Source organism: Thermobia domestica, chromosome 6, assembly GCF_964235325.1.
Source record: "Thermobia domestica chromosome 6, izTheDome1.hap1.1, whole genome shotgun sequence".
NCBI lineage: Eukaryota > Metazoa > Arthropoda > Insecta > Zygentoma > Lepismatidae > Thermobia > Thermobia domestica.
The window spans coordinates 128225226-128246168 of NC_137459.1; the positions used below are offsets into that span (position 1 = coordinate 128225226).

General features: G+C 35.2%; 1 protein-coding gene across 5 annotated transcripts in view; it reads left to right on the forward strand.

Annotated features, from left to right (window-relative positions):
- Positions 1–20943, forward strand: part of LOC145688196 (adenosylhomocysteinase-like 1) — a 230486-nt gene that overhangs the window by 121591 nt on the left and 87952 nt on the right. For 4 of the 5 annotated variants that reach the window (XM_081762072.1, XM_081762071.1, XM_081762074.1 and 1 more), the window contains 2 exons: positions 1821–1968; positions 4131–4277. In XM_081762072.1, coding sequence (XP_081618198.1) covers positions 1821–1968; positions 4131–4277 — 295 coding nt within the window. The remainder of the gene's footprint in view (positions 1–1820; positions 1969–4130; positions 4278–20943) is intronic. The other variant, XM_081762076.1, reaches the window with a different exon arrangement.

Sequence of the window (20943 nt, forward strand, 5' to 3'; positions counted from 1 at the left end):
GCCACTGGTCGTATCATATTTCAGAGATTTGAATTCGTCTGTCACAGATTGTAATTCATATTTTCGATCCTGGTTTGCTCAGACTCGCGAGCGAAATGTCAAGTTAGCATTGCTAAATAATACTCTAGATTTAGAATTGCAAGAAAGTGGATTCGAGTTACAGAATCTATTGCAATGGCAAATTTGCCTCTTAGTCACTGGTTTACTGTGACGTCGATTTCTAGTTTTGTACTTGTAACCTTAATTGTTGGTATATGTCTTACAACTGCCAGTGAAGCTAAATTTCCTTTTAGTAATTTGTGTAGACTTGTTTAGCAATATTAGTTCACGTAAATAGTAGTTGTTGTATGTTTATTTATCCATACCCGTTTAGTAATATATCATTATATATGCATTAATAGTGCTTAGTGAAGACTATTGTACTTTCTAATTCAAGATTTGCTGTGATCCTAGATACATTCAGCACCAGTACGTGAATAATTGTTTTGGCATGGTTGATTTGTGTGTGTCCCAATAAATATAACTTTCTGTGCTATGAGAATAAAATAAACGAAATGTCTGCTTCTGTACAACTTAAGATATCGCACCTTTATTATGTCTAATTTTAAAATTATGTCGCAAAATGTAATACAGATTCAAGGTTTCTATTATAATTGTTCGTAGGTAGCAGACCTTGTATAAATATTTACTCAATGCTGTATAAAGAACACTAGTCCCGATGAATTGAATGAAACTAGTTTGTGATAGATTCGTCTCACTTTATTAGTCTTTCGGAATATTATTGAGTGAACTTAATTTCTTTACGTATGTGAGTGCTGTGCTATTAATCAGTATGCAAAACGTAAGAAAGTAAGTTTTGAGAAAATACATTTTCTTTCAGCCATTCTGGTGGCTAACTGGGGACAGTATTGCTTCAGTTGTAAATAATTATTCCTAAATACGATAGCATTATCAAACTGCTAGTTTCGGTCACTTACTATCAGAGGCAAGATTTTTCAAAATATGATCTATATTTAAGATATTAGTAACAAAAAAAAATGTAATATAGTGATATAATGAAAGGAACATGTCGTATTAAGATGTAAAACAGTATTCACGTGATTTTAATTTTACATAAGAAATGAAAAATCGACACATGTCTTCGGTTTAGAACACACGACATAGCCATTTTAACTATCTTGCATTCGACTTTTAAGGAAGCAAGCCACCATTCATGTAAGAACAACACACAATGTTTATATATATATATATAATAAACGAGACAGACAATATTAGGCATATATTATGTTCGAGAAACTATTTTGAAAAAGTACAATACTGTCTTAAAACACCATTGTCTTACTCCTAACAAATTATCTGTAGAAGTTACATTGAAAAACAGGATTTAGGGATGGATATGATTAATTCTGTAATTATTAGCTTATTAAATCATTAATTTAGTTTGAGCCTTCATTTATTGAAAATCTAAAATTCTTTTTCATTCGCTCATTCACTTTCTGGTGAAATTAATTTTCTTGCTCTCAAAACTTGTTGCCATGGTAACAATACAGTCTCCTAGGATTATTTCTTAAGTCTTAAGATAAGCGGCCAAGCACAGTTTATAAAGGAGTAAGCTCTATAAATAAAAATTTGGCTTACATTACGCTTGTATGACAGTACTATCAACTTACTTCTTTCAGTTCTTGCGTGGGAAATAGAAAATACAATCTTCGGAGAATACAAAGAAGATTGTAATGGGACAACGAGAGAGGAGATAAAGTTAATGTATGTATTTAGAGTATATCTTTGAAGCATTTCATTGTGATTTTGTGTTCTTTTAGATACCGGAGAAACTTCGTGACGGCATGAGTGGCTTCAAGGATCGCAATAGGCGGCGATTCAGCCTCCCAGCTTCGGCACGTTATATGGACATTCGCAAGTCTCAAGACTCCCGTCGATCTTCCTTAGCTTCCATCTGCTCAACTTCTTGTAAGATTCGATGCATGGACTTAGTAGCTTCAATAATATTAGTGTTGTAGACACGTATAGTGATTCAAGCTTCATGTTTATGAAACAAATTCGGAGTTACTGGGAAGACTATATAACAGCGTAATCGCTATTTGTCATTTTTCAAGGAATGTATGGACCAGTGCCGAAAGAAAGTAGTGTTAATATTTGATGTTAACAAAGAAGTTATATACTTCAGTAAATGACAGTATCGTAGCATTCGTAATCTTTTCTCCACGTCTACTATGCTAAAATATTTCTTTTCTGGTTACTTGATTATTTTTTTAATACATTGGTCCTAATTTTGGTTGCGAGAATAGACCTACAGAATATATTATTTAATAAATACAAAACTGAATAAATATTATAATATTTTGCAACACAACATTTCAGTACTAACACAACCTAAGATAACCAGTTTTCAAGAAGTCTTCTTTTTGCTGAGCAGCATGTTACTGAAGCCTTATTTCATAGGACGTCACAATTTGTTTATAGAGATGATGCTCAGCAATGAAAAGCTTTTTGAATACACCTATTTTGTAATGTACTCACTTAAAACTATTAAAACACTGTGTTGCAGTAGTGTTATATTATTTTTCATAAGAAAAATAGTAACACTTTCAACATGTTTTAATAGGTTTAGGCTGGTGAAGTTCAGTCAAATCCCTTAATTGTGCCAGTTGCTCGTATTTACTTTCTTTTCCCTCGTTTATTCTTTGGTTGTGAATAATATTGTCCCTCAGTGAAACATTACTGTAATAGGTAGGTATATTTAGTACTTCTCAGTTTTCTTTGGACATAGTTGTTCATCCTAAATGTAAGGAGATGTAAAAAAAAATGTTACATACGTTATACAAACTTTTATTTTTAAAAACAATTATTATTACTGTAAGTTATATTACTTTATCAATTGCGAGAATGTGACTGTGTACGCATATTTAGCTCGTTTTCTGTTTTACAATGGTCCAGACGCTAGTATGTTCTGAATTGATTGATTGGTTCGAGATCCTTGCTTGAAATAGGTTAACGTAGCGTAGTTGTAAATCGTTGTTCGCCAATGGAACCGCTCTCTTCATAAAATGCAGATGTCGTGCAAAACGCGGCACGAATAAAGTACACATTCCAATTGAGACCTTAATATGGTGTTATATGGTCTATCATCAATGTTGCTAAATACTGACTTGTTTTGGTTGTATATAGTGGCAGCTCAGTTTTTAACGATATGATGATAAATAAAAGTAGTGAATATTTCATTCTCTCGTGAATTTCTGTACTTCTTACTTCCCCCTGTTATCGATTTTGTGTATTAATCATTTCAAAAAAAGTTTTAGGTACTCTGAAATTAATATGTTTAGTTACATATGTAAGCTGCACAGCCTTTCATATTTTATTTAATTGGTTCATTTATTGTGCTGGATTTTGTTTCATAAAATTTACACATCTTGCATATGTGCGAAGTTAAACGACGGTTAAATTCTAATTTTAAAATAATGTTATCTAAAGGAGGTTATCATTTAATACTTTCTTAGATGTAAGCATATAATGTTAATTGCTATATATATATATATATATATATATATATATAATATGCACCTATTTCAAGTGCTGTTTCTCTAACACAATAGGTACTAATTCTCATTCAGTTTCCTTATGTTCTTATTATTATTTTCCTTTGTTCGAATGAAACTTGTAATTGGAATCTGCAAGTCGCTACTTTGACTTAATCAATAGAGCAGGTCTCAAAATTAATACGTTTCTATAAAAAATAATTGGAAATATTTCATTGTAATTTCGTAAAATTCCTTTATTACTACTTAATAATCGCAAATTTCAATTGTGACTTAGGTTATATAGGTTTCTTCTGTAGCTACTAGAGCTAATTAGTTTTTCTTTCTTTTTAAAGCAAATATTACATCATATTGTAATCAAAATTGTTCTGTAAGTTTCTAGTTTTGAACTCAGTAGCTTCTTTCTTCTATTCAAGTTGTTAATGCAGATTCTACCTTACAGTAACGTTTCGCCCATACAGTATTTCTCTTTTAATCGTGTTTGTACATTGTGTAGGATAACGTTAACTTTTCTTACGACAGTGTAAAGCCGGAATTTATAGACAAAATAATTTACCTTTATTGTTACTCTTGCAGCTTCCTACACCGGGAGCAGTTCTGATGAAGAGGATATTTCCCCGAGGGATAAAGAACAAAAAAACTCGAAGGGCTTTACCGACTTCTGTGTTCGAAACATCAATCAGCATGCCTTTGGAAGACGAGAGATAGAAATTGCAGAGCAAGGTAAGAGAGAAAGTCGGATGTTGAAATTAGATATTTGTAAACCATATCAGCTAAAGACAGTATTGACTTTACTACGTCGATCCGACCACAGTATACAGCCTCCTTGTAAGACCTGGAAATAGCTAAAGGAGACCGCTCACATCTTCGTAGATTTGTCGGAGACGGGAGAATAAATATCATGATAGAAATCAATGTGTTGTGTGTATAATCCATATAGATATTATTATATAAATAGGACAATAGAAACGTTGAAAACACACGTAAGTATATATATTTTTTTGTTTGGACAATTGTATAATCTTGATTCTTCGGCTTTGTGCTCTTTCTTTATATATATATATATATATATATATATATATATATATATATATATATATATATATATATATAATGCCACATCCTTTTGTTTACATGAAGAGAGCGAATTGCCGTCATCCTTAACAGAAGCCAAGAACAACAGATTGAATATCTAAGAGTTGATTCACAAAGATAAAAATAATGCGAATAGTTTTAACACAGTTCTTGTGCGAAACTTTTCTTAATATTAAACTTTCTCACTCCCATTTCTTAAGTTATCATGTTGTAGTTATGAGGGCCTGTTGAAAAGTTCGTCCAACTCAGGAGTGCACGTGAAATGATGAAATTTTATTTAGTCTACATACTCTCCCGAAGTTTAACACATTTCTTGGACAGTGCTCCAATTTTTGCAGACCAGTTTTAAAAAAATCTGAAGATTGTTCCAGAGCATTAACCATCTCTTCATCAGACCCAAAATGGCATTCTTTCAAGTGTTGAGTTTGAGGAATAAGTAGAATGACGAAGTTAGGTTTCGGGAATACAGAGGATGATCTAGATATTGAAACCCAAATTCGCACAATATCAGTTGTTTGCAGTGATCGATAGACGGAACCATTGTCCTGAAGGAAAAGGATTTTTATTTTAATTTTCCAGCGGCGTCGCACTTTTCAATTTGTTTCGTTTTGTGAGGAATGCAGAGTAATACTCTGCTTTAAATCTCTGACCCATGGGCAAGTAGTCTATGAGTACGACCGTATCCCAGAAGAATGTTGCAAACACTTTCCGAACCGATCTGTCTCTGGGACTTCTTGGTAGGAAGGGAACCTGAGTACCGTCACTCCATTGACTGTTGTTTCGTTGCAGGATTTAGTGGTATAACAATGTTTCGTTTATGGTTACTATTCATGACAGAAATTGGTTGGCGTTGCGGTCAAAACGGTAGATGACTTTCCTTGATGCCTTCACTCTTTCCTCTTTTGATCTGCTGAAAGATTTTTGGAAACCTATTTTTCCGATATCTTGTGCATGCGCAAGTTATTATGAATTATGCCACCGACACATTCTCGAGAAATGTCCACCATCTCGGCCACCTGTTTTGATGAGATTTTGCCATTTTCAAGAAAAATGTCATAAATTTAATCCACAATTTCGGGGACAGTCATTGTTTTTGGTCTTCCTGCACGTAGACCATCATTTGTTGAGAAATCGCCACGCTTAAGCTGTGCCACTCACTTCTTCACCATGCATATGGCGGAGAGGAGCCCCATCCTGTTCACTGATTTCCTCATAAATTTGCTTCGTTACGTTTCTTTGTGGAACAAAAGTTTGATAACAGCTCTAATCTCGATATTCGTGAAATTCGCTGGTTGGACACACACGATCACTTCAGGGGCCTGAAAAACACAATAAGAATTTTGTTATTACTATGAAAATTTGTATTTGCACGTACAGAGATGTTCTTTAAAACTGTGAAATTTCATCATTCCACGTGCACTCCTTCTGGGTTGAGTTACGAACTTTTCAGCAGGCCCTCGTACTACGAAATGAGATATGAACACACTTATAATCACTAGTTTTGGAAAACTTCGAAGAAAACTCACTCCTAAGAATAAACTACTCTTGCATGATTTTTATGAACAATGAGTTGAGATATTCATGAGAAATGATCCGTTGTGTATTGTAGGGTTGTTAATGAAACCTTTCTATATAAAACATGAATAAAATCGCCCGAGTAATTTGAGATTGCTTAAAAAAAAATATCTTTACTCCAAGAGTAAATTTCCCGCCCCCTGGACTTTTTCAGAAAAGTGACGATTGTTAATGAAATATTGATTTGTAAAGTATGAGCAAAATTATTACAGCAGGTTTCAAGAAAATTGCAATTTTTGATTTTCACCCTCCAATAAACTACCTTATTTTGGGGGTAAGAAGTAATTTTGGATTTCTAGGAGAATCTTATGAAAAACTAAGTTTAAAATTTGATACATGTACATTAAAATGCGGCCTCTAAGTGTTGTCTACATTTAATGGGACGAACATACATCCAAAAATCACTTTTTCGTTATGTAATAACAGTGAAATAAATTGTTGAAATCCTGAATGCAAATTTTTAACGTTTATCTATTCTCTATCGTCGCTCGAAAGTAGCAAAGTTTTTTTTTTTTTTTTTTTAAATGAAACTTCCATATCCACGAAAGTTTGTTTATTGTGTTATCGTATAACAGAAAGGAAAGCGCGCACAATGTTAAGTACCTGATTCTTGATGGAAGGAGAATTTTCCTTGTTGACTTACACACTGTTACAGTTATGGAACTGTTTAAGAGGTTTTGAATTCTAATCTAGAAAGCCGAAAATAATATGATGGAAGTCGATGTGCTAACCACACATCACACAACCAAAATGTCGTCTGGAAAACTATAGTTTTTCGTTTATAGTAACGTATATATATATCTACCAAGCTCACACAAATGGATAAAAATCGTAACTGTATAAGTGCATAGTATGTATTTTCCAAGATAAACGAGTTTAAAGTTTTCTGATTTCATAGGTTTCTTAAGAAAAGTGTGGTTATAAATAGTTACATCTGTAGCAAATAACATCATTCTGTTTACATCTGTCACACGAACTTTCTGGTATGTAGCTGTTATTTATGAACTTAACTCGATTTTGACCACAATGTTACTTATACCACTATGATTTTCACCAATTCATATGTAAAGCGTAATTATCCTCAATATGTGTAACTTGTTCAGACCTATGTTATTATAAGATGACTTTTTCTTTACTGATAAAAACAAGTAATTATTGACCTTATAATTTTAAATTAAATTTGACTTTTTTTTTCATTGTTGATGTTCTCGTTGAATTTTTATTAAGGAAGTCTTGTATAGGATCTCGTTAGTTGTAGATAAAGTACCTCTTCCTACCTTTGTTGGAGAAAGGTCACTCAAGCTTCAGTTCCAGGTTATGAGATACTGTTCAAATTTGCATTTAGAAGCCGTTCAGCTGTTTACCTAAATTGAAGAGCAATAACTTACATGCGGAAGTTATTGCATCAGCGTAAGTGAATTAAGCAGCAGCGTAAAGGAGATAATTATTCATTCAGTACACGAAGGTAATTTGGATTTGCCTATTAATAGTAGCAGAGCAGCCTTAACCAATTGTTCAGCTAGGGGTTTAATGGATATCAATATCTGTAATATTGTTGATCATAAAAAAGAAAAAAAAATTGTAACAGAACAAAAATGCTTAACTGGAACAGACTCGCGTAACTTTTATCCCACTTGAATCTATTCTGAGAGAGACGGTGTGCTGAATGAATGGCAGAGATTTATTCGATGTTTCGCATGGACGGAGAATATGATAAGCTTCGTCGGGCCTGTCATAAACATAAACACAAGCGAGAGTCTAGTTATATTTTCAGCATTGAAAGTGCTATTCCGCTCGTGTAGATATATTCCATATGGAGTAATTGTCAATAAGAGACAATTAGGGGCAAAAAATGCTGTTAGAAGCCTAATATTTTGTATACGGGACTACACTTCACAGTTCACTATATATAATCTGAATGCAACCAAATAAAAATAAAAAATAAGCAGTTTTATTGTAGTAGTATAATACAGATATTATCTTAATAGTAATTCTTATATAATTTTCTCAACCTGTTTCCTATTAAGAAAATCATGCAGTTGAAAATATGACATAGTCCTGTGTGATTTTTGTGAAACCAAAATACAATTTTCGAGCAAGTGGGATGGTGTGAATGGACTCACAAGCTCACTTTTCTGTAATAATATTAATAACTTCATCTGTTAAACTATTGTTATTTAATATTTCACTTTTTCTTTGTCTCTTTTTTTTCGTTCTGACCTATCAGTCATTCAGTTATCGAAATGTAACCTTTTATTTTTATATATATATATATTTTTTTTGTTTTCTTTACTCGGTAAAAGTGAGATTTGTTTTCAGAAGAAATCGATTATAAATGATCACCTCATTATGGTATTCATTGTTCCGTATGAATCTGAATTATGACATACTAATTTTCCGACAACACTTTCAAGTAGAGAAATTTACGCAAGCTGTTTCCAGTGACAGCAAGAAATGTACCAACTTGTTTGTGATTGGAATGATAATTTTTATCTTGAGATTTTGACGAATGAAAAGACATAGAGACGCTGTCGTATTACATGTTTGACATCAACTCCAATGGAGAATTTCCAAATTACGTAAATGGCGTGTTGTTGAACAAAAATTTCCCCTACATTTGTGTCAATGCTCGTATCTTGGCTCGTAAAAAAATCACTGTGTTTTACTTCAATATGTTGATGAAACAAGGATGCCTAGGTTATTAGGAGAAAAAAAGCAATAGAACATATAATTGCAAGCTTACAAGATATATATTTTATTGTGTAGTGTTCTTATTTTTTTCGGCCTTTCTTTATTTCTTACCGATAATTCAGTTGTGAATTAGTTCTACAAATTGTGAATTACCTTTGTTAGCATTCTAGTTTCTTTCTAAGTTGTGCACAATTTAAAATTTTCGCGTAATTTTCTACTTTTCCTGCTCCTAAACGAGTTTTTTACGATTTATTTTCAAAACTGTTTTTTTCTGAATACGTGAAAATATCCTTTACAAGTGTCATCGCTGCTAAACAACATGCAGTTTTTGTCCCATCCAATAAATATTGATGCGTACTAAACACACACATTAAGAATTACCGCGCTTAATTTTTTTTTTTTTTTTTGTTCCTCGTAATTGATTATAAACAATTTGCAAATATTTTGACTTACATTTCTGATCATTTAAACAATTACTAAAATTCAGCGTTACGATTTGTCTCATTGGTTTTATTCTTAGAATATCTCCATAGGAACGCTAACTTTTGCCATAAAAAATGTCATTTCTCTGTCATTCTTACTTCAAAAAATATACTCGATCAAATTTTGGGTTGGGGGGCGCGGTGGCTCAGTGGTAGAGCGTTCACCTCCGGTGCTTGGGGTCCCTGGTTCGATCCCAGCTCGCGCCGTGTGGACTTTGTGGTGGACAAACACCGTGCTCGTAGGTTTTCTCGGGGTTCTCCCGTTTCCTCCCACTTTCTTCATTCCACCATTTCACTCATCTCTCATCATCACCGTCTCCTTTAGCCTAACCGGCATAACCGTGGGACGTAAAACTGAAGATTTCATTTCAAATTTTGGGTTGCATTTCTGTTGGGACACTGTAGAAAGTCACAATTTTACATTGTTATACAAAATGAAACAAATGTGTCGCGATGTCGTGACATTCAGTAAGGTGTGTCGTCATTCAAAAATGGTTGGGAATTATTGATGTAGAAGATATAACAGAAAGTTTGTCCATATTCATTCACTTATTTGCTAAAACATCCAGACTGTGTAACCTGTGGCATTGTTTCAGTCAGCAAGATCGTTCTGAACGGATCTCTACGCAGAATTTCTTTCATTTCTTAGAGTTCCCTGAATTTACAATTCACAAAGGACAACTAAATTCGTTTCTAGTTGAGTGATTATCGACTGAATTCTGGCATTCTAGATCAGCGTTTGCCAACTTTTAAGTAACTCTAAATGCTTCAGGATGCTGCGCCAGCACTCGCAAATTCTGTTATTCGTTGGGGATTAAGTGCGCAAATTTCCAAATACTGTTCGGAATGTTGTTTGGTAGTTCATAGCTCAACTCTCTCAACATTTTAAACGAGAGAATCCATAGCACTTAAGATCATGCTCAGTGCTTTGATTACAGCGGGAGGTTGGTCGAACAGTCTAAGGTAGAGGTTTTATTTATTTATTTATTTTTCAAATGAAGGCCGTTTTTATTAGAATGTTATATAGACCACAATACACTTGTCCTCTCCGAAAGCAAATGCATCATTTAAACAACTGAGTTTTGTTTCACAGTATGAAACTACAGTTTACTATATACTATGTGAATTCAATACTCTTACTTGAAGTAGTGCCTTTATAACTACTGATTGCAATAGATTGATAAGGCCTAAGATAGAACCTGTTCCTCGGACGCTGAATCCATATCAAAAACTCATTATTCGTTATGCTTTACTGTTTTTCTTCTGGTGCGATAAAGGTTGAAACTGGAAATCGTTAATTTGAATCACTTTCGGATTGAGTAGATGGTTAAGGGAAGAGATGGATCCACCACAATCTCATTCCACCATTTCTTCCATCATTCACTTGCTTTAACCATCTGTCTCTCTTAGCGATTATATCTTAAATGGTATAATCGTGGGACGTTAAATTGAGATATTTCAGTTTAATTTTTCTAGTCGAGGATAGAAGTTTGTCTCTTTTTCGTGTTTATTAATATCATACAGAACTGAAAAAAGTCCATACATTCGTCTTCGGTGTATGTAGTATCATTCTCCCGGGCTAGATTCTTGCGTAGTAGTCTAGAAGACAACCGTACGAATTCATTCTGTCGCCAAATAGTCACTGTTATTTTGATATATCAATGTCTGGTACTGTTTTCCTCTCAATCTGTTTTGAACTTATCCAACGTCTATTTAGAGCTCTCGATGCGCACAAAGAATCCAGGTTCGATTTCCAGTGGTTTGAATATCATGTTGAGTTGTAGGTCCACGTCTCATATAGCCTCGGTGCAGAAAGGGACGATAAACTCCAATACATCCATCCAACAAACCAACTTGATGTCTATTTTTTTCCAAAATATTGATTTTGTTAGTTTCGTGATTACATATCTCTTGGCTAAATATTGCATACGTAAATTAATCTTTTGACGTCTTAAACTTTCGTGATGAGTGCACCAATTTCAAAGTACATGTTCTCATGTTCAATCTCTGACACCGCAAGTATGCCTTAGGTCGCACTCTGTCTGCTGTTCGGTGTACCCTCTCTGCTGCTCTAGCTGTTACTGCGCTAACCTTTGGTGTACAGGATCTGAGATTTGATTCTCGGAGGGTGTGTCTTGGAATTTGAACGCATTACGATAGTTCGGATTCTACCTTAATCTGTAGGGCCATGTCTCAAATAATCTCGATGTTGATAGGGATCTAAATTTCAATCCAGTCAATCAGCAGGTGTTTGTCTACTGAATAGATCGTTTTTTAAATATAATTTTACTTTTACACTTATGACCGTATAAAATTATCATCATAGTTCCATTTTTACCTTTAAGTGCAATATTTATTTTTCAAGATTTAAAGTTCAAAGAAGTTGAAGATTGTTTCAGAAGGTGATAGGACAGAACAAATCCTGTTATTTTGAACACCACGCTTAGAAATGATGCTGTTAACGTTCCTAATTCAATAGCTTCAAAACTAATTAATACATGTTTGCAAACGAGGAAAGGCTTCATGGTTGAAAGTGTTATTGAAGTTTGAGAAGGACCGATTAGTTGAAAATTAGTAGAGGGGAAAATTGAAATATTTAAAAAAGTTGGTAACGTAAAATTTCTATTAAAAAGCTAAAGTTTTATAAAGCTATAATTTGCACCATAAAAATTTTGGCTAAAACCATACCATCAAGAATATGGGATTGGGGGTGGTGAAAGTCACAGTTTGAAAGAAGTACCAGTTGGGTGAGGATCAAACAAGAATTGAATGATGATTTTGCTGTTGATCTAGCTGATGAGTACCTCTACTATATGATTTTAAGCTTAGAAGATTAAACTAGAACACACACAAGCCTTTTCTGAAAAAAAAAAAAAACTGCTGAATGGACGTAATTTTAGCAGCTTCTAGCCTTTTGAAAATTGCATCAATTTTCTTGATGGAGTAGATTCCAAGTTGAATGTTAATAAACTTTGCATATTAAGAGTTTTTATACTGTTTAATGACTCTTATCAATGATTTATGAAGAAGAAAGCCCTCTCATGATTTCGAAAATCCACTGCAAAAATCCAGCTGGGATTCATCAAGAAATTGATTTTTTTTTTCCTGGTTTAAATTTGGTCATCGGTATACCATCCATCTGTCACAAAGTAAAAGGTTAAATTATCACGCTTAAACTTTTGCATTTTCCTTTATACTAAAATGAAACAGTTTTCGAACCACGCTTAGTTGAAAATTTTCATTCGTGTTGCTAATCTTCCCAAGTTTATCACGTCATTTTGTTCATAGACTTTACCGTATGTAGAGAGGAAAATTGCTCGGGACTAAGATAATGTAGATAACTACCTTTCTGCTACCCACAACCTTAGCCAGAACACAAAGAAAGGAGCCGAAATAATTTTTGGGGATGCTAACTTTTCACCGCACATTCGTTCATATATGCGTCATACCAAGAAACAACCGAAAGTTTCAAGGGAGTTAAAGGTGTCGCAACTAGGGATGGTACGAGCGAGTTTTTTTGAAACTCGACTCGAAACAGACATCTTTGAGTTCAACTCGAGAAGTCGGCTCGAAAAATGTCCTTCAACTCGACTCGACTCAAATTTGGGTCAAGTTTCGAGTCGAGTCGATCCAAAACGAGCCAATTCGAGCTGAATCCTGTACGTAATTCCAAGTACTTTCTTCAGTATAATTATCAATGATACTACTACTACAACTTTTTTTATTATTATTATTATTATTATTATTATTATTATTATTATTATAACACCGTGTATAACCATGAAAATTAAGAGGCTTATATCTGAATTCTGAAAGCTAGCTGACTGTCACTCTCAGTCGTCGATAAGTCTTCAGGGGGCAAGAATATCGGTCACGAGGTTCTGAGTTTGAGTTCCGGAGGAGCAAATATTCGGGCTCAAGCCAAAAATTGTTAAAACTTATAGGGTGCCGGCCAAACATGTTCAACGGGTCTAGTTGTCAACGGCTCGGCTCAGAGCTCATTCAATATCAAGCCTAACCGAGAAGTGACTCGAGACAACAGCTCAACTAATCGAGCTGGCTCGAACCGATGACTCATCCGAGCCTAACCGAACCGACCTGAATCGAACCGAGCCGATGGACTAGTTTCAACTGAGCTGACTCGAGACGATGGCTCAAATGAGCCGAGTCAATGGCTTCTGCCAACCGAGCCGATGGCTTATGTCAGTCGGCTCGGTTCAACTGCTCAAGATGCCTCGATTGGGATCACTACCCCGGGTTGGGCTTCTGCTTGGGCTCAAAAATTCGACCGTGCAGGTCTCAGCCTTAATAGTAAAAATTACATACTTATATTGGTGCTCACTACATTTGAAGCTGTCTCGTTATTCAGACGAGACGAGACACACTAAAAATCCCCCACAAGATGGACTAAAAGTACGAGACGAGATGCCCCCCTGTCGTGAGAAACACTAAAAGTATTCCCTTACTGCTTACATTTTTCATGACTTTCGCTTTCCAGTCTAATCAGGCCATGATTCAAAACGAATTCAAACGAGCTTAACGAGTGAGCCATTTATCAAACTCGACTCAACTCGAAACTCGACGGGGCCGCTGTGGCTTAGTGGTAGAGCGTTGATCTCTGGTACATGGGGTCCCGGGTTCAAACCCTGCTCCCGCCAAGAGAACTTTGTGGTGGACAAACACCGTGTGAGTGGGTTTCCTTGGGATTTTCCCGTTTCCTCCCACTTTCTTCATTCCACCATTTCATTCATTTCTCAACATCACTGTCTCCTTTGGCCTAGGCAGCATAATCGTGGGACGTAAAACTCAAAAATTTCATTTAATTTTTTTTCGAAACTCGACCTCAAAACAGTGACTCGACTCGATAAAATTACCTTTGACTCGGCTCGAATTCGAGTCGAGTTTAAGCTAGACTTGTGCCCATCCCTAGTCGCAAAGAGTTGAGCCCCTCTGGCAACCTTCTAGCTACGAACTTAAGCACATTTTCAAAATTAAATTGTCACCAAACAACCAAACATTGCTCGCTGAGTATATGATAAGTTTATCGTGTGTTTCTACACTGAAGAAAATTGTACTTATTTTTGCCCGTTCTTATCAAAGAAGCTACCTCCCAGGTTTTTGGAAACTGCTTATTTTACCGATATAATTTAGACTTACAATAAGTAATTTTTCCCATAGTTTAAATTCATCATCTACACACAAGCATTCATAAAATTGTAGGGAATATTCCTAAAATCCATTCTTGGAAACCTTTGGCTGCTTCGCCGGTTAGCGTTGGCGATATGTCTCCATGGAAACGCTTATGTGTGATATTTGCGTTTTCTGAGGTTTTATTTTTCTTTTCTTTTCTTTCTTTTTTTTTGTGTGTGTTAGTCATTGTATGGTCTCTCATACACTCCCTTCCAGGTTATGTGAGCATTCTGTCCGTGGATTTTCTTCATTTTATCCATTCGCTAGATATCTCACTATATACTTGCATTTATATCAGTTTCCTTTAACCTACAGAGAAATCTATTTCAAATATTAGTCTTATTTAAGTGATATTTGAGTCATTTCTCGAATAAAGGAAATTTTGATTTAATAATCCAGTAGTGTGAACTCCTATCTTTTTAATTTCATCGAAGGTTTAACTTGGGAGGAGCGGGTGCCAAATGTTTTGTCAGCCATCTTGTGACGACATGAATACTATTAACTTAACATGAAGTCGTTATTATTTTTTCATATTGTCTCAAAAAGTATGCGTACATTATAGGATTTTAAAACTCTTGTCAAAAATACATAGAATAAGCAGGATTATATATATATATATATATATATATATATATATATATATATATATATATATATATATATATATATATAATACTAGCAGCGTTCACCCCGCTTCGCTGCGGTCACCCCGGAACGCAATAAACTTTCTTACTTAGATAATTTTTACTTTTTAGCTTTCAAGTGATATGATAAAAACCATAGTAGATTGCAGTAAATGTTAACATTATATCGCCTGTCATTTATGTTAACCCGCCGAGTGACACGGTCATGCGGGTTGCATATAAATACGTTTATTTTTACCTATGATGAACTAACAAAGGATTTGTACGTTATGCACACTTGAATGGTCAATTATCTCAAGACACTGGTAATTGAAAATTAAAGTGATATGATAAAAACCATCTAGGGTCCAAATCCTAATAACCCCCCAAAAATGAAAGAAATTGGTTCAGCCGTATTAGCGTGATGAGGGAACAAAGGATTTGTGCGTTCTCTTTTATATATAAGATATATAATATAATATATATATAATATATATAATATAATATAATATACACAAAATGTCGACCAGTAGCAAACTCCAAGGAGCAGTGTAAATTTAGGAGAGCAACAACTGTATCTTCCGTCCACAATTTCAAGAGCTGCCTCGTGACATATAGCTAGCGTACTCGCCTTCGGCGCAGGAGGCTCAGATTCGATTCCTGGTGGGAGCTCATGCAGTTCGGATGCCATGTAAAGTTGTAAACTCAAGTCGCATATAGTCTCGCTCCTGTACCGAACCTTGAACTACAAATCAACCAACTTGAATATCAGGTATTATAGAATCATCCTGCCTGACTATGACCTGACAAGATTCAAATATTATAACGAAGATGAATCATTCTTCATTAACGAACTGTTTCTTTCCCTCATGTAATTAAGTAATATTACGAAACTGTTGATTAGACACATCAAGAACGACGATACAATATATTTATCTACATCTACAGCAATAAAATGAAAGTCCTTTTTCTTTTTTTTCTTTCTTTTTTCTTTTTTTTAATGTCATGAATTTTAATAGAAGTGTAACCGAAGGTGATCTCCATAAAGTACTTCGTGAAACACGATAAAAGATTGTCTAATTAACTAACAGTAAATGCATTAGAATTCCGTCTCCACCTTCCCATGTCCTTGGACCATATTTGCGCGAAAATTAACATTTTAAGCTTCAGTAGATTTCAACAGCAATGCAATAGTATATAGTACATATTGTGCTCATGGGCACATCAATAGATTCGTTTCCTTGAAGAAGAGATAAAAAGTTTCAAGAAAATGACCATCATATAACCTATTGTTCTACTTTTATCGTTCTTAATAAAATACATAAAATAAATATATACCTTCCTTATATATTTATAAGGATGACATTTCCGCAAATGTCAAATCTGATGGACCATTTGAGACAAACTAGGTTAAAATTAGTTCATAGTTACACAATAGAAACATAATATCTGTAGATGAAAAGGAAATCCTGACTCACTGATAAACGCCTAGGCCAAATTTCTTACGGTAGAAACTTCAAGTTAATCAGTACATATGATTTGTAACGTAAATTAAGGAAGGACTTCCGGAAATTCAGCATGGAAGGGGAAATGAGGACTCTAATTATTATTTGTTGGCGAAAGAAGGGGAATGAGGACTGTAATCTGTATCTCGGAATTCTTTTAGGTTAGAGACATGGAATTTGGTATTTAGATCTTTAATTTTAAATTATTAAACATACATTTCAGCATATTTTATTTGTTTTAGAAAGTAAGAAAAGAGGGGCATTATAATTGTAGCAATAATGTATGCATAGAGTAAATCGAGGGAAATGGGCACCTTAAGCAAAAAAAAAAAAAAAAAAAAAACCAGCTTATAACACAAGTATTTATTAACTTATGAAAAAAAACAATAATACATAGCTTAGACCTTTAACTTTCATCACACATCGTTTGAATGAAAACATAGCATTTAGCTTTCAGTAATGCTGTTCTAAACACAACTACTCTAAGATCCATATTCCCCAACTTGTAGGAGTAAAATAGGCAATTCATTGGACAATATGGGCACATTTTCTTCAGAGTATTAAATGTTTCTCAAAATACAGGGTGGCAGTATTTTCAGTCTTAAGTTATAAAACAAGAGCATGTATTCTATGTGTGTTGCTTGCCCTAATGCGTATAACAACCGAAACAAAATAATAATAAAATCTAATAAACAACACTACTACAATACAAAAGCTACTTGTTACTAATATTTCTTTCTATGACAAAAAGAAAATAAAATTTCTTCAACTGGCCACTATTCAAAAAATACAAAGTATTTCCAAATATATTACACAATTTTTTCACAAACAAACAACTTCATTAGGCTTAACTCCAACACATTCAGTGTGGTACCATTTGCGGCAACTCGGACAACATGTCCACTCTTAGCCCTTGTGGTCCTCATGAAACCAGTGGCCACAAACTTCTTTTAGGTGCTCTTTGATTTGTGGTTCCGTAGACGCAGAAATCCTTCTTCGCCAATGCAATGTGTTTTATTAGATGTTCTTTAGCTTCTCGTCTTAGAGTTGGCATTCTTGGAGTTCTCCTATGAATTGTGAGAACAGCTTCAAGTTCCCGTAGCAGTTTTTACGGAGAATGTTTCTTTGGTGACGCTACAACATGGTTGCTTTTTATTGAGCTGCTTCGCCTATGAGGATCAGAGAGAATAACAAGAAGGTGTAGGATTACTCCCCCGATTTACTCTAACTCGGAATCCCTGAAGTTACAGACATGAAATTTCATATTTAGACCTTTCATTTAAAATAATGAAACACTTATTTCATTATTTTTATTTATTGGTCGTAGAAAGAAAAGAAAAAAAGAGGCAGGAAGAAAAAGGGATGGAGATTACAGTTATTACAATATGTTCTTACCTCGGAATGGCTTACGTTACACATGAAATTTAGTGTTTGGACTTTTCATTTGTAATAACCAGACAAGTGTATCAGCGTTTTTAGATGTTTGACGTAGAAAAAACAGGGTAGGAATGGTTCACTACGATGCTCATACGAGCTGTTCAAATTTCGTGGGGAACTTCGAGTACAGTGGGATTCTCTATGATAGACGCAGGAGGAGGGACACAAAATATTGCCGCAGTAATATGCGAAGGAATATGCTAGTGTAAAATATAAATTATGCAAATGATACTGGAAATATTGATATAGTTAATACACACTAAACAAGTAAAGTACTGGAACGTAAAGAAAACATTGTGATTTCAAAATAGGGAAATTGCCATTTTCTTTGTTTTAATTTTCTCTGATACTTTCCTAATAGTATATGTAGGAACAGTTCACTTCACGTTCGTGGCTCGGACTTGTTTCTGCTCTCACAGCAAACCAACTTAGTCCTGCGAAATGTCGTTCTTCTTTCTTTTTGTAAATGACTGGATAGATGAGTATAATAGCAATTGATCATCTACTTACGTGACCTGCTAAATTTGATCGAGATCAGTCAAGCCGTTCCTCAGAAACAGAGAAATGTCTGATTTGAAAATACAAATTAGAACAAACCTAACCCTAATTTTTTATAGAAGCTCGGAGACATAATTTAAATTGCTTGCAAGCTCGAGAAGAGAAACGGAGCTACATCAAAAATAATTATGCCCGGAAGAAACTTGATGAACAAGCATATTCTTGACCGATAGAATAAAGAAGATCAATTGGTTCAAGTAGTAAGAGTGCTCCAAATATTTATTCGTACCCCTAAACACTTCCAACACTTCCCGCAAATTGTTTCTCCAGGAATGGGCAATAGACCGAAACAGAAGGGCAATAGCGAATACACACACAGCTTGATGCACGAATGCACATAATACTTAAAGTGCACAATTATATACACACATTGCACATATTAAATATACTACGGCGTAATTGTATTTACGTAATATAACTATAGTAAATAATCTAGCGTGTAAGTAAGCAAATCCACTTTGACACGTATGAAGAAATGAATTCTCTTCAAAAATTTGAGATGGGCAAAATTGCCCCGTTGGACCAACCTGCGGGCGGCCATAACGATATAAAAAAACTCATCCAAATCAGGTAAGTAGAGTCCTCTCGTGTGAGGCAGGGCTGCCCAAAATGAACACTTCTCTCATTAAAGTCAGAAAATTTACCTTACATCCTAATATTTACACTCATTTAGGGCTTGGATGCAACGATTACACCGATTTTCCTATTATTGGAAACGCTACTGAAAGTTCGCTAGGTATTGCGTATACAAGGACTGTTCGATTCCGCTTGGATCTGTTTGATAAAGTTAAAATGTCACCCTTGCAAATAGAATTTCGTTTTAGGAAAGAAGCTGAAATCGTGAAATGGGTGGGAGATAGTGTCTTGTTGTTTTTCTGATCTGAATCCATGGTCTCTTTGGAATTTATGATTTAGAAGGCCATTCAGCCCGTCACGATTTGAGGGATGACGTCCCCTGGCAATCACACTATCCGGAGAAAGGGAAAGAAGAAATGATTGCTGAAGGAAGGAAGCGGCCTGGGATCTTTAAGTTAGGCCCCAACTCGGCATTCGCCTGGTGTGACTGAGGAAAACCCAGGAAAACCTCATTCATGGTGGCTGGCCTAAAAAGGCGTGTTACACTTTTTCGGTTGAGTGAGCCCACCGGGAATCGAATCCGGGACCGCTCGCACCGAAGGCGAGAGCGTTAGGGACGACGCTACGCGGGGCCACACCATGATCTCTTTGATCCTTGTTCAAAAGATGAGGATGGAAACTTAGCTTGCAGCTCTTCTCGTGTTTAGTTCATTTGCTATTGGGTCAATGCATAAGTTCGTGCGGTTATCTTTTGGATTGGCAACAATGCGGCGTGAAGCGATTGTTCATTGTTATTTCGTTGCTTTACCGTAGTTTGGAAGTTGTGTGTTGAGAAACACAGGTTTTCTTGATTGTGAACGTATTATTGTATTTATTTTAGACAAACCAATATGGAATGTCAAATTGAGAAAAGTGATCATTTCCGTCACATTTCACTCTTAGTGCGTTTGCACACGGCAACGATAATATTGGGGGAAGCGCCGATAATGTCGGCGGTGGAATAGACTTCAATATATTCAAATCGTAGCTTGCACACACCACCGACATTATCGGTCAATCCTCCCACACGGCAGATGCTGTCGGCCAAGCCCCCGATAGTGTCGGCGATATTGCCGACCCCGGTTTTGTAGGAGGCAATGTTTTCTTATGATTGGTTGCACATGCGGCCGATAATGTCGGCCGGCCAGTGGTTTAGGTGAAGAGAGTGAGTGACAAGGCGCTGTGTATTCTTGTTTCGCTTCTTGTCTTTGGAATTTTGTTGTTTCCATTTTTCCTATTACAATTGTATAATATTATTATCTTGTCCTACAAACAACTTCAGAACAGCTTATTACGTTGACAAGTCACAGTAGAACTTTTATTATTTTGAAACGAAACCAGCACAATCAAACACTCTTTGCAAAGCTTCCAAGAACATGTGACTCATTTGGCATTTTCTTAATTGTGATCTCAACAACAGGGATTTGACTCCACGCTTCACTTGTCTCAGTTCTTTTCTCTCACTTATAAAACTATCCCCCCATTTTTAAAAAAAAGAATTTGTGGAATGGCAATTGAAAATAAAGACCAAAGCTATGTATCCAAGCGTGTCTTCACTGTTCGCCTCTTCCCGTTTTGCCGTATGATTCTTACCCAGGAAACATCAATCAAAAATTGG